At 32.8% G+C, this 14630-nt stretch overlaps 1 protein-coding gene across 1 annotated transcript; it reads left to right on the top strand.

The window, feature by feature from the left end:
- The first annotated feature begins 4696 nt into the window (after positions 1–4696).
- Positions 4697–6970, top strand: LOC110276750 (zinc finger BED domain-containing protein RICESLEEPER 2-like). Its single transcript, XM_052255537.1, has 3 exons — positions 4697–4786; positions 5048–5385; positions 5476–6970. The coding sequence occupies exons 1-3, from the start codon at positions 4697–4699 to the stop codon at positions 6968–6970; spliced, it is 1923 nt and encodes a 640-aa protein (XP_052111497.1).
- Positions 6971–14630: the final 7660 nt, after the last annotated feature.

Raw genomic sequence — 14630 nt, 5'->3', positions numbered from 1 at the left:
CTCAATTTTTATAATCGTTGTTGTCAACTAATGATATTTAAGCCTGTTAGAAAAATGTTTGTATCTTTAAAATGATATTGTGTAAGGATTGTTGGATTGGCTCAAATATGCAGCTTATAATCTACTACCATTCATGTAAAATTAATTAAGTTATTATTGTACTTTATTTTAACTGGACCTTTCTTGTTATGCTAGGAATACGGATCCAGGAATATTATTATGGGGCCAATAATATATATAATATTAAAAAATTATGTAAAAAAATTATATAATGTAAGATGTATTACAAAAATATACTGATAGAGAATATATTTTAAAATACAAAAAATATGTATGTACTTTTTACTAACAAAGTGATCCATTTTTCGTATCATAAAATTTATCGATAATAAAATCTGTGTCAAAATTTTCAGCAATTTTTTTCAATATAATTAAAAGACAATTAGAAAGAAATTCATTTTTCATTTTGTTTTTGAGTTATTCTTCACAATATTCATAGCCGAAAAAGATCTATCAATTATAACAACTGAAATAGAGAGAATTAATATCAAATGAATAAAAAAGGACTGTCACAAAAATAATTCACTTTATGAAATTTAAAAAATTTTATTTAATTAAAAATATTAATAACAATATGTTTTTCAGATTTTTTTAATATTGTTAGTTATTTTTTAGATATTAAAAATAATTAATATTTAGGTTGGACTGAACTTTTATTTATACTAGACTAAATAGTTGGACTAAATTTTTGTTTATACTAGACTAAATATTAAATTATTTTTTTTTTAAAATTAAATCATATTTAACAACTTATTACTATTGATATTTTTAAAGAAAATTGGGGGGCCCGAGGCCTCCACTTGCCCCTTTTATATCCATCCCTGGTTAGGATAAGCCAATAGAAAATTTGTGTGTTGCTTATGTGTTATTTTATAATAAATTGCTCGTGGTACTTAATTATTGTTCTTATTATATACAATTTATTTCTTATCTTGGTATTGTTATGTTCATAATAATTTATTTATATCTCTATCTAGTACTAAATTTTTGTTAATTAATTTGGAATGAACATGGAGTATTTGTTTGAAGATTATGAAAAAGAACGAAATGAAGAATCAAAATTATTTTTTATTATAGAAGAAGATACACATGAGATTAAAAATGTTATTGCATTGATTGGTCAATATACAGTCAATTATTTATGCAAAGAACCATACAGAACTAGTGAATAAACAGATTATTTATGGGTACAAAAAATTCTATGTGGCAATGATATTCGTTGTTATGAAATATTTTGGATGGAAAAACATATATTTTTTTAATTTTGTGCTGAATTAGTTGAACATGGATTAAAATACACAAGGCAGATGGGAGTTCAGGAAATAGTTGTAATGTTCTTAAATATAGTTGGTCATGGATTGGATAATAAGATGATACAAAAAAGATTTCAATATTCTAAAGAGATAATAAATAGACATTTTCATGAGATATTGGTTGCTTGCTTGAGATTGTTTATAAAATATATTAAGCTATTGGATCCTAGGTTTCAGAATGTTCAAAGCAAAATAAAAACGACCAAAATTCTATTGGCCATTTTTTTAAAAATGCTATATGAGCAATTGATGGTACTCATATCTCATGTGCAATTAGTTAAAGTGATCAACCCAAATTTATTAGAAGAAAAGAATATCTAACACAAAATATATTAGTTGTATGTGATTGGGACATGTGCTTTATTTTTGCTTTACTTGGATGGAAAGACATTGTGCATGATGCTCGTATATTTGACAATGCTATTACAATTTCTACCATAAATTTTTCATATCCTCCTCCAAATTAATTTTTATCATATTCTTACAAATAAGCTATATTTACTTAGTTATCATATGATATGTAACTAATTTTATTGTTCATTATGTAAATATTATTTGGTAGATATCGGTTATCCAATACCAAAGGAATATATTGGTTCATATAAAAGTGAGCGCTATCATCTTGCAGATTTTAGTCATTTTTCTGGATTTATAAATCATAAGAAGTGTTTAATTATTATCACTAAAACTTAAGATGCACAATAAAAGGACTTTTGAAGTGTAAAAAAATAGATTTGCTATCATGCCATACATGCCTAAGTTCAAAATTGAAATTCAAGTGAACATAGTGTGTAACTATAGTTATTCATAACTTTATTAGAAGACATTTTGAAACAGATACTGAATTTAATAAATATGACACATGCAAATATTCTTGATATAGAAGATAATAGTCATGTTGGTGAAAATTCTGATAAATTTTAACTATTAGCTCTTTTGTAGAAATAGATCGTATTCGAGACTCAATTAAGGATCAAATTATTAATTACATGCAGTAGAAATAATGGTATTATTATGTACTAATTTTGTATAAGATATTATTTTTTATGTATTTTATTGTTTTATCTTTTAATTTAATATTTATTTACATTAATATATTAAACTATTAGTTTATTCATATATTTTTTATTTTTAGTATAAAATATATTTTGCTAATTTTTATATGTTACTTTAATTTAGTAAGTAAATATTAATTTTATTATAAAATTAATTAGTAAGATCTGTTTAAATATCTAAATTAAAATGATAGAATAATATAAAAAATTATTTAAGTTGATATCTCTTTTAGTAATTTTTCATCTAAAAGTAATTTTAAGTAGTATAATCTAAACAACATTTATTTTATTATAATCCATTTTGATATAAAGATTGCCAAACATAAATCACGTCAACACAAACTTACTTTTTATCAAAATCAAATTTGTAAAATCAATTTTATGTAAACTCCTATTAATTAAAGTAGAGTCTACAGTATTTGAATTCTCACTAATATGGCTGAAACAGAAGAACATAATGACTGTAATGAGAATAATAGTAAGGATGGGGTGGTGCTGTTAGAGAAAGGGGATATCTCAAAGGGGGGTTAACGCTTGTGCTAATAGTTTCATTGGCAAACTCTTCGCTAACAAACCTTTCTCTATAGGAACTATTAGGGGTGTAAGTTACCGAACCGGACCGAAAATTATTGCAGAACCGAACCGAAGTTTACAACAACCGATTAGAAAACCGAAAAAACTGGTTTTTTTTTGTTTTTTTCGAACTAAACCGATCGGTTCGGTTTGGTTTTCGATTGCCTTTGCTAAAACCGAACCGAACCAGACCGAACCGAAGAATGAGGGTTCAGTGGAGTGTGATTTTACTAAGTTGCCCCTTAACCTAGGTATAAAAGGGAAACTCGGAAAAATAACCTAGCTTTCTTCTTCCCCTTTCTTCTTTAGCCGCGAACCCTACCCTTACCCTATACCCACTTACCCAGTCTGCCAGTCACCCACACGGCCACACCTATCTCCCTTATTCTTTGAAGGTTCCACGGTTCCACCTCCGAGCTCCATACTTGAGAGAAGGAGAGGCTGAGGGAGACGGAGAACTCGCCAATCGTCGCTCGAAGCCTCGAGGTAGTTCATCATCACCGTCGAAAGGTTGCCGTCGCAGGGTCGCCGAGCACTCGAGCAGCACTCCAACGTCCAACCAGTCCAGCCGCCGAGCAAGACTCCAGTGGCCGAGCCGCCGAACAACCAGTCCCTCTCCTGCAAAAACCCAAAATGAAACAGAACTATGTCTTCGTCAGAGGTTAGATTTTGTGTTTGGTTATTTGTATTATTATGTGAGTTTCTGATTGTATGTTTAGTGATTTAGAAGACTTATTTAAAAATATACAGAGTTAATGAACGGAAAAAATGAAGTTCTAAAGTTGTTAGATTTGAGAAAATATTGCTGTGTTGAAAATATACAAATGTTTAGTGATTTGTATTTTAGTTAATATTGCTGTGTTGTTTTTGTTAACTACTAGTGAGTCTCTTTGATTGCTCTTTCTTGTTCTTGTGATACTGATCATTGGCTTATTTGTATTGTTATGTGAGTTTCTGATTGTATGTTTAGTGATTTTGAAGACTTATTTAAAAATATAGAGTTAATGAACAAAAAAATGAAGTTATGGAGTTGTTAGATCTGAGAAAATGTTGCTGTGTTGAATGTGTCTTCTTTTTGGGGGTGAATCAGCAACCTCTTATTCTTGGTGATAACCATAAGTTGCAGATGATTCCTTCATTTATCATTTGTTTGATTAAACTGCTAACCATGTGGTGAACTGCCTTTTCATGTTGCCTTTTACATGATAAAGTAAATATTGAGTTTTAGTATATTACTGAAATGTTACTTAAAGATGCTGAAAAGAGACCATGATATCTTTGCAAATATTGGTCAACTATTTATGACTTTGCCAGTACTACTAAGTGATATGATAGTGATGCATGATGAATAACTAAAATAGTTCGATTGTGTTAACAGCAGTGCTTAAAACTTGTTTTAGGTTTGTACTTGTAGGCATATGATGTGCATAAGCCTTTCTATTATCTAACAATACTTTTTTAACCATTTCTTGGTATTACATAGTTATGCTTATTAAATTCTAAAACTCAAGCAACTTATTATATGAGAAGTGTGGTTAACGTAAACAGAGAAAAAGATTAAAAAAAGAAGGTAGTTTCTTGTTGGAATGGTTATCAGTTATCATACATAAAATGTTGGCAGTTTAGATATCACTTAAAAGAGAGTGAATTTATTTTAAAAATCTTATGACAGTTATTTATCACTTTTTATTTGTGATGGATATCTCTGCATCTCTGTTCCGTCTTACCAAAGGTCTACTTTTTGTTCACTTTCTGCTTCATCTAGCAGTACTAGCTGCTGATGTTGTATGCATATTTTCTTTAACTCTGCACTTTTGTCAAGTGGATTCATTGGTGGAAGGTATTGGTCTATTTTATATAGAGGTTGTTTATTTTATTGGTGGAAGGTGTTGATATCAGCCAAATTTATTTTCTTTGTTAATATATAACTAATTGTTGATTGGTTGCTTATGAGCTGTTGTGGTTTTGTTGATGGAAACAAAACTGTTGGTTCTGTTCATGAGTTAAAAATGCTACTTTTTCATTGTTCTGTTTATATGTATGCAGCCAACAAGCAATGAGGTGCCCAATGAACGGACGCCTGAAGTTGGGGGTGAAAATGTTGAGTCCGTGGTACGTTCCTTAACGGACAGCGGCGCGCTTACCAAACCCCCGCCCCATCCTAGATCAAAGAAGAGGAAGGTTGGTATGACTAATGTGGGTGCAACTTCGGGAGCAACTCCTACAAATCCAGCTCCAAGTAATGTGGACACTGATGAAGAGGATGGCAAGGATGAAGCCAATGAAGGTAACAGAAAACCTTCTAGACCTAGATCTTGGACTTGGGATCACTTTGCAAAGGATCCTAAGTCCAAGCCATCACATCCTAGGGCTAAATATAATTGGTGTGGTGCATCATATGCATGTGACTCTCATAGAAATGGTACAACTAATATGCGTTATGATTTGTTGAATTAATGTAAAAAATTTCCTAGGGACTCGGGTGACCCTAGTCAAACAATCCTTACCTTCCAACAAAAAAAAGATGGTGAAGGGGTATTTACTGCAGTTACTTTTGATGCTGAAATGTGTAGAAAAGCCCTTGCTCGAATGATAATTGTTGATGAGCTACTGTTCAAGTTTGTTGAGGGGGAGGGATTCAGATTCTATATGAGTATAGTGCAACCTAGATTTCCACTTCCAGGAAGGATTACTGTTGCTAAGGATTGTTGGAATCTTTATATTAGTGAGAAGAATAGGTTGAAAACTGTGTTCAAACAACCGAATCAATCTGTTTGTTTAACTACTGATTGTTGGACTTCTGTGCAAAATCTGAATTATATGTGTCTCACTGCTTATTACATTGATCATGATTGGAAATTGCAAAAGAGGATTATCAATTTTTGTCTTATTAAAAACCACAAGAGAGAAACAATTGGTAGAAAAATTGAGAGATGTCTTTTGGGGTGGGGGATATCTAGAGTGTTCACAATTACTGTTGATAATGCTAGTTCTAATGATACTGCAATATCTTATCTAAGAACTAGAATGGAGGATTGGAATTTACATCCTTTGAAAGGAGAACATTTGCATCTTAGGTGTTGTGCACATATTCTTAATCTTGTTGTTAATGATGGATTGAAAGATATGCATGAATCTATTAGTAAGATAAGAAATGCTATTAGATATGTGCGTGCTTCCCCTAGTCGCATGAATAGGTTCAAAAATTTCATAAAGGAAGCTAGGATACAAGACAAGTGTACTGTTCAACTCGATGTTCCCACTAGATGGAACTTTACATACACTATGCTTAAAAGTGGTCTGAAGTTTCAAAAGGCGTTCAAGAGGTTAGGGGAGAGAGATACAGAATATGCTCTAATGCAAGGTGGTATGCCGAGGAATATTGATTGGGACAATGCAAAACACTTTATGGAATTCTTGAAAATTTTTCATGATGTTACAAAGAGTGTGTCTGGTAGTTTGCTTGTGACTTCTTCTCAATATTTTCATGAGTTTTGTAAGATTTTGCGAGTGTTCAACGCTTCTTGTGGTAGTCGAGATCCATTACTTGGGAGTATGGCTGAGAGGATGAAGCTTAAGTATGACAAGTACTGGGGTAACATAAAAAATATCAATATGATGATTTTTGTTGCTGTGGTTCTTGATCCTAGATACAAGTTGAAGTTTGTGAACTTTAGCTTTGAAAAGCTATATGATAAGGATGATACTGATTTTTTGGGTGCAAAAGTGAAAGAGACCTTCTCCAAGATGTTTGATTGCTATGTGAGTGCAAATAATGGGGGTAGATTATTTACTTCAGCAATAATGGATGGTGCATCAGATGTGGGAGTACCTGATGGCGACATAGCTGGTGATTTTTTCAAGGAGGTTTATTTTCATGAGATCATCAACAAGAATGAGGTGGATTTGTATTTGATGGATGGTATAGAGAAGCCTCATGATCAAAATACTTTTGACATATTGAATTAGTGGAAGGTAAATTCTAGCAAGTATCCTATCTTATCCCAAATAGCTAGAGATGTCTTAGCAATGCCGGTCTCAACTGTTGCTTCAGAATAAGCTTTTAGCACTGGTGGAAGAGTGCTTAACAACTATAGGAGTTCTTTAACTCCAAAGATAGTTGAGGCATTGATATGCACACAAAATTGGCTTCGTGCTTCTCCAATGACAACTGATTTTGAGGAGCTTATTGAAGAGTTTGAGAAACTTGAATTAGGTATGCAAAAAAGAAATTTGTAGTTCCCTTTATGGTTTATGTTTATAATTTATAATCTATATTATGTTTATAATTTATATTGATTTTCTTGTTTTATTTTTGTAGAAATTGCACCAACCGGAGAAGATGAGGATGAGTCTGCTGTGGATTCTGATTAAACATGGATGCTGTTTGGCTTTTATTTGTTTTAAAGTGAATGTTTCGGTTTAAACTGTGTTTATTGTTGTTGTTTTGCTAGACATTTTTAATTGTCTTTGTTTTATGTTTAATTAAGCTGAATTTGTATTGGATTTGGATGTGATAAACTCTTGTTATTCTAGTTTATTGAAGGTTTTAAATTTCATTTTATGGCATTTGAAATTCAGATAAGCAGGTGTAAAAAAACCGAAAAAACCGACCGAACCAAACCGTTGTTGGTTTGGTTCGGTTCGGTTTGGTTGCTCAAGCAGCAGCCAACCGAACGGTTGTCCTCTTTGAAGAACTGATCAGGTCAGTTCAGTTGGTTTTCGGTCCAAAATCGAACCGAACCGAGCCAATTACACCCCTAGGAACTATGGAGAATGCTCTACGGGCCATATAGAGTACACTTGAAGCTTTTCATGTAAACTCTGGTTAAATTAGTAGATAATTAGTCAATAAATTAATTTTTAATAAGGAGGATTAGAAATGTGAATATTATATCAAATTAGGATAGAACTCATCGAAACGAGAATTTTGACACCAATTTCGAAGAAATCGGTCCAAAATTAGACCGAACAGGCTAAACTGGTTGAACCGGACCCGAACCGGACCAACACATTAAATGAGCCGAAAGCCCCTTTCTTCTTCATTTCACTGCAGTAGCGTGAAATGCTTCCAGGGAAGAGAGAAAGCTCCCGAAACCCTCACGTTAACTTCCGTATGCCGTAACTTCTCCGTCTGAGCTCCAATCGCCGCACCGTTTGCAGTCACGCGTTCATCGCGTCAAACTCTATGTTTCTACCGGAACAATTTTACTGGTAACTTGTTTAATCACTCCCAGCCCTCTTTTCCCCCAATTTTCGAATTTTTAATAGGAAGGTTGAATTTCTTTGATTTCTGATGTTTTAGGATCCAATTAGCTTGAGGAAAACGTTCACTCTTGCTTATGTGAAGCTTGGGTAAGGTGAGGATACGATCATTTTATTTTAATTTCATTGAATTTGAGCTTTGAGTATTAAATTGGATATATATGTGTTATAAATGTATATTAGGTTGTGAATAAATAATTGGAGCTTGAAAATTGTGAATACTGGAACTTGGAGGAAGCTGATTAGTTGAGTTTTAAGGGGCTGCCTTGGTTTTGAATAAATAGCTTTGGTCATTACGTAGAAATCGGCCAAGGTATGGTTTAGGTTTCTTGCGTTTAATATATAATGTTCTGTGAAAACTTAGACTAGATGACCATAGGATAAGTTGGAATGCAGGTGTATATTTAATGTTTAGTAATGGATTGATGAATATGCTTGGTTTGGTTTGGTGATTTATTTGTAAGATGATATTGGTTGCTAGTTGGATCTTTGAAAGGATATGTGATTGAATTGTTGATTATATGCCTATATTTTGGTTTGGTTGAATGATGATTGATGAAAAGATATGGAGCTTGTTGAGAATTATTGTTGGTAATTTGGATTGGTGGTAATAGGTTTGAAAATAATTGGAATGGAAATTTTGAATGAAAAAGAGTTTTTTTGTGTTAAAAGCCTAAGATTGGTGAACTATGATTTTTAGTTGAATTTTAGTTGTTGGATTTGAATATTATATGAGTATAATTGTTGATCTGAGGTAAATTTATTGTGGTGATTGTTATGATGATGAGGAGGGGTGTGTTGAATTGGAAAGAATGCAGGTTTGGACCCGAAAAGGGTAGCAAAATCCGAGTTTTAGAGGAGATGCTGCCGAAATTTTATAAAAATTAGAGATTTTGTTTAGATGATTATTGAGAAAGATTTAGATTCAAAGGTTATATGGTTTGATTTTGAGTTATTAAGAAAATGAGTATGTTTTAAGTTTGATTCATTTAGAAAAGAATGAATTATGTTTTGAATTGGAACTATTGATGAACGGAATGAGAGGCGTGATAATAAAGGATAATGATTGAGTATGATTGATATATGATGATGAATGAGATGCGATTGAGAATGATGTGGATTTTGATGAATTATAATAGAATTATTCATATGGCTTATGAATTTGAGTGATCTGAGATACGAGATTCCCTAGATAAAGTGTCGTGGCTTTCCACCACATGTACCAGGTTGGAAACTCGATACTCTATTGACCCTACGATGTAAGTGTGACCGGACACTATATAAATTCTCGGGAATATTACCCCCATTGAGCAATATTGATTATTTGAGATAAAGGTATGCATAGACTCTTGGGGATGCACGTCGGGGGACAGTCTAAGTACAATTCAGACTTGTCGGGTTGGCTGAATAACCAACAGATGAGCCTCATCAGCCACAGGACAGGCATGCATCATCTGCATATTACTTGAATTACTTGCTTGTACATTAATTGGGTGTGCCTATATGTACTTGCCATACTAAATGTGTACTTATTACCTGCAGTAATTGTAACCTTCTTGTGTTTGTCTTTATTTGTCTATTTGTCTGTGTAAATGCATGATGGAGTTGGAGGTATGGAGGAATGGCAGTATGGGACTTAGATTTAAGGTTAAGTTAAGTTAGCTTTAAATATTCTTAGAAAACCACATTTTATGGCTTCTGTTTAATACTTTAAGCTCTGTAATCTGAGTGTCAGCATTCTAGGATTGCCTCTGGCATTAACAGGACCTTATATTTCTTTTTTATCCTCTTAGAGGTTTATGGAGAGGCAGGATTGTGTTTATGTACATTTGGGTTTTGGATATGTATATATATGTGTAAATATTCTCCGGCCAGTCTTGACTTCGTAGACTGAGTCAGGAGCTCGTTACTTTGTACCTTTGACTCTCTGTTCTTGTTTTGGATTACTTTACACTTAACAGCTATAGTCTTTCTTAGCACGCAAGTTAACTCGTTTCTTGAGTGTTGCGCTTTTATTTCGCGATTTTTATTTCTCCTATTCTTTAAGGCTCCTAGCATATTACAATATTTCTGCTATTACATGTATACATTTTATTTTAGAGGTCGTAATACCACACCACCTCTGTTTTACGACTTAAGCGTAAAGTTTTGTGTGGTAGGGTGTTACATTTCATGTGAGTGATAAGGGTAGCAATAGATTCCAGTTCCTTTTCTCTAAAGAGCTAGATGTCATAAGGATTGAATGTAGATCGTCATGGTTGTTCAAAAATTATTTCCTCCATGTCAAGAGGTGGGCTGAAGATTGCAGCCCTTATAAGAATCAAATTGTTAATTTCCCACTTTGGGTAGATCTTTGGCCTTATCGTGTTACTATTCAGAGAATGTCTATTCCTATTCCTCCTCTTACTTAAGGGGTATAAGAAAGTTTAGTCAAGACGACCAACTAGGGTTTTGTGTTCATCCATATTTTCAACAGCACCGAGATATTGGTCCATGACCATGTTTACTTCATCTTCAAAAGCAAGCATCCTGGCTCTCAAAGCCTTAGGCAACTCTGGATCCTTTCCTACCTCCTTACAAGAAAGAAACCAATGTATTCACTTAACGTTAATCTCTCACATACATTGACCCATAGATATGGCTTAGTGTAAAATTTCTTATTAGTCCTATCAAATAGATAAAACCTACATAACATAATGGCATGTCATCACGAGAACTACAAGCTAAAACCACTACTGTCTTATTTCAGGAGGGACTAGGTTGTTAAGAACCGAGAAGAAGATCGGTTCTATTAAGGACATGTCATATTGATGAACATCCCAAATTAATTAGAAAACTATCAAACCCTATCATTACTAAAGATAAAGTCTAGATTTTCAAGTTAATCTGAAGAGATCGCTTCAATTAGAGATGAAATTGCCCGATCTTGCTTTTCTTTAATCCTAGGGGGAAATTTGTTGGTCAAGATATACTTTCAAAAGAATAAGCTAACTCAAAATGTTGGAGAGATGTTAAGAGGGGAGCAGAAATCAAAGACACATGTACCAGTGTTAAATAGAAGTTGTCTGACGTGTACTTGATTTTGATACCTTGGTGAATCGGGAAGATAATTTGAATAGAGGATCGAATGGCACTTTCGAAATGGGGAATCGAGCGGTTATACAAAGAAGGAAGTTAAAGGCTTTTCTCTGAGTTGGAAATTTATCGGTAACGTTCATTAGTAAAAGAGAAGGAACGATTATAAAGGAATGCACATACAAGGCAGCACCATGCAATTAATGGTCGGTTATAGAAAGTAGATTATAAATACTAGCAAGTTCTAGGAAATAGGGGTTGGAACTTTTTTTCAGAAATACACTCAAGCACACTCACATCCCCAGCGAATTTCTGAGTTTGCATTCGAGTTCGATTTCTGTAGGGTTCCTTCCATTGTCTTTAAATTTCCATTTACACTTTTTGTAAAACTTTATTTTTCCTGTCCAATTTATCTTTCAAGCAATGTTTAATTTCTTTGTCCAATTTACATTTTAGCGTCTTTAATTTCTATGTCAAAAGTCCTTTGATTCAGTCGAAGACATCTTACTGCTTTGTTTAAATTCAATGCAAACTATTTTGATTTCAGTCAATTTACTTTTCGAATCTTTTCTTTTACGCTTCTTTTATCCTTTTTGGCATTTTTTCGAACTTATTTCCTATTTTAATACTCGTCTAATTCGAGAACCTTTGATGCACTTATAGAACTGGTACCTGCAAAAAAGGAGTAAGTTTCGCTCCTAGACCATTAGAATCGAACCACTATCGATTTGCTAAAAATTGACAAAACGGATATAATCAAATTTTAATGCACCATGATGACTAAGATTAATTTAGATTTATTACTAAACACGATAATTTTTGTTATAAAATTATGCCATCTATTCTTAAAAATGCAATTAATAACTTATCAACGTCTCATAAAGCTAAGTCTTTGCTAATCAAATCGGCCGCAACATTGAGGTCTATGTTGAGGACATAGTCACCAAAACAATGATGGGGGAGTAGTCATGTTATTGACCTTTTAATTAGAAATATTTGCACAGTTAAGAGAGTATCATATGCGACAAAGAAGTATGCATAAGGGACCAGGGAGGAAAGTTCCTAAGTTTTATGTTGACCAACCAAGGCATTAAAGCAAATCCTAACATGTGGCATGCTATATATGCTAAACATAAAAAGTCCTCTGTCCTTGAAGGATGTCTGACAATAGTTAACTGGACGACTAGCATCTTTGTCCCACTTTTACATCGGCTCACGCATTGCCTAGATAAGTTTTCTAGACTTCAAATAAGCAAAAAGAATTCTGTTGGAATCCGGATTGCAAGCATGCTTTTGGCGAGTTAATAGACATATTATCTACACCTACTATATATCCTCCTGCATCGTCTAGTGGTTGGGAGGCTTCTATATCTATATTTATCTGTCAGTAATTATGTTGCTAGTTTCATTTTAATTAGAGAGGTAAATCGCATTCAACACCAGTATATTTCTTTAGCATGTCGAGCTTCGATATCTAAAACTGGAGAAGTTGGCACTTGCTTTAGTTTCAACATCTAAAAATCTTAGAAATTTTTTTCTTAAGTCTTCTTAAGAATAAATATCATTATAGGATTAAGTTACAGAAAATATTTTGTAAAATACAAAGACCCATAATGTTTACACAGTAATAATGTTGAGAAGTCTATAAACTTAATAACTTAACTCAAAATGCTATCTTGGTTTTGAGTTATTTCAAAAGATGTTATCAATTCAACATATATTATCCTCAAATTTACAAGAATGCAATCTAAACTATAGATAAAAAACTATAAGTATAGACTTATGCGATAAAGAGACCGATGAAAAGATATATAAGTAGATGCATCTTTTCTGTTCATTGTGGATTTGTTTGAAATAAGTACTGTTTTGATTCATATAGTTTAGTGTGAAAATCAAAATTATTTCTAATTTTTTTTTTCAAAATCGTCCTTAATATTAAAATTATTTTTAAAATTATCCCTTAAACAAAATCATCCTTAATGTTACAGCTTGTTAGAGGAAACATAGAACAATATAATTTTTTTGTTGCTCTTCTTTAAATTTTTTCTTTTCTACAGCGAAAAATGTTGCTTGATTTTCTGGCATGATAAACTCTTCGTGAACAATATTCCACAAGTCTTGTAATTGTAGAAAGATTTTTATTTGAGAATGCCAATCTTCATAATTATCTTTTGACAATATGGACATGGGGATATTGATGGTTGAGATAGCCATGTTATGGAAAAAAATTTATTTTTTGAGTGGGTTATAATGTGGTAGATATGTATAGTTGATAAGTTAGAAGGAAAGATTTTACGCCCAATAGATGATCGAATGTAGCTCTGATGCTACTGTTAGTTTTATGAAATAGTTTGATATTAGTTTAGTGTATTATGGACTTGAATATTGTAGCAAGGATAGTTTTGATGAATAAGTAATTTAAATAAATGGTTTGAGAAATTTGATAGTTATATTTTTTATTGAGTTAAGGAGAGAGTACAAATGCTAGTGGAATTTGATATGTTTATTAGTTAGTTACAATGAACTCTATGATGGCCTATTTACAGGCTCTATAAGTTGATTCTAGATAATTCCAAATTTTAGATATTTCTAGTACTTAATTTATTTAGTTAACTTCTAAACTTCTCCATCATAATATCTAGATATTTATTTTTATAGAAATAGATCATGAAAATTCTAAAAAGTTCTACAAATATATAGCATCGTTAATATCAACACTAATGCGATATTATTTAAACCTAGGATTGGCCTCTGTTTGACTCACTTAATCCTTCCAAAATCTAAGTTATGTCATTTCGAATCATTTAAATCCAAATAATGCATTAGTTAGAGGACAGGGACCGATCCTTGTCCTTTTTTTTTTATGGACATCGCGACCCTTATCCAAAAAAAAAGGGACAAATCGGTCCCTGTCCCATACTTTCGTGAGACATCGCGTCCTTCCATCATCTCTCCTGACCAAAACAGACAAAAATAGCTTACGTGTCAGTTAACGTTGCTGATGTGGAGGTTAACACTCTGTTAAGTTCCACGTTGGCCATTAGAAAATGGATAGGGGTCAATCTGTCCCACTTTAGAAACCTAAAACTACGTCATTTTTTGGGTCTGAGATGCGTTTCGATTGGGGTTTCCATATAAGCCTCCAGTGTTGCTCCGGTAATTACTAGAAAACTCTATTAGAGCAAGAGTCCTCCCCTTGAAGTGATCGTTGACCTCTCGAAGTTAGAGCAACGTGTTGACAGTATTGCTGACAAGGTTGCTGATTGACCTCCACATATTGTTGTTGACG

This window comes from Arachis duranensis, chromosome 10 (genome assembly GCF_000817695.3).
Source record: "Arachis duranensis cultivar V14167 chromosome 10, aradu.V14167.gnm2.J7QH, whole genome shotgun sequence".
In the NCBI taxonomy this organism is placed as follows: Eukaryota; Viridiplantae; Streptophyta; class Magnoliopsida; order Fabales; family Fabaceae; genus Arachis; species Arachis duranensis.
The sequence above is the reverse complement of the archived record's forward strand: the minus strand, read 5'-3'. Positions and strand labels throughout refer to the sequence as shown.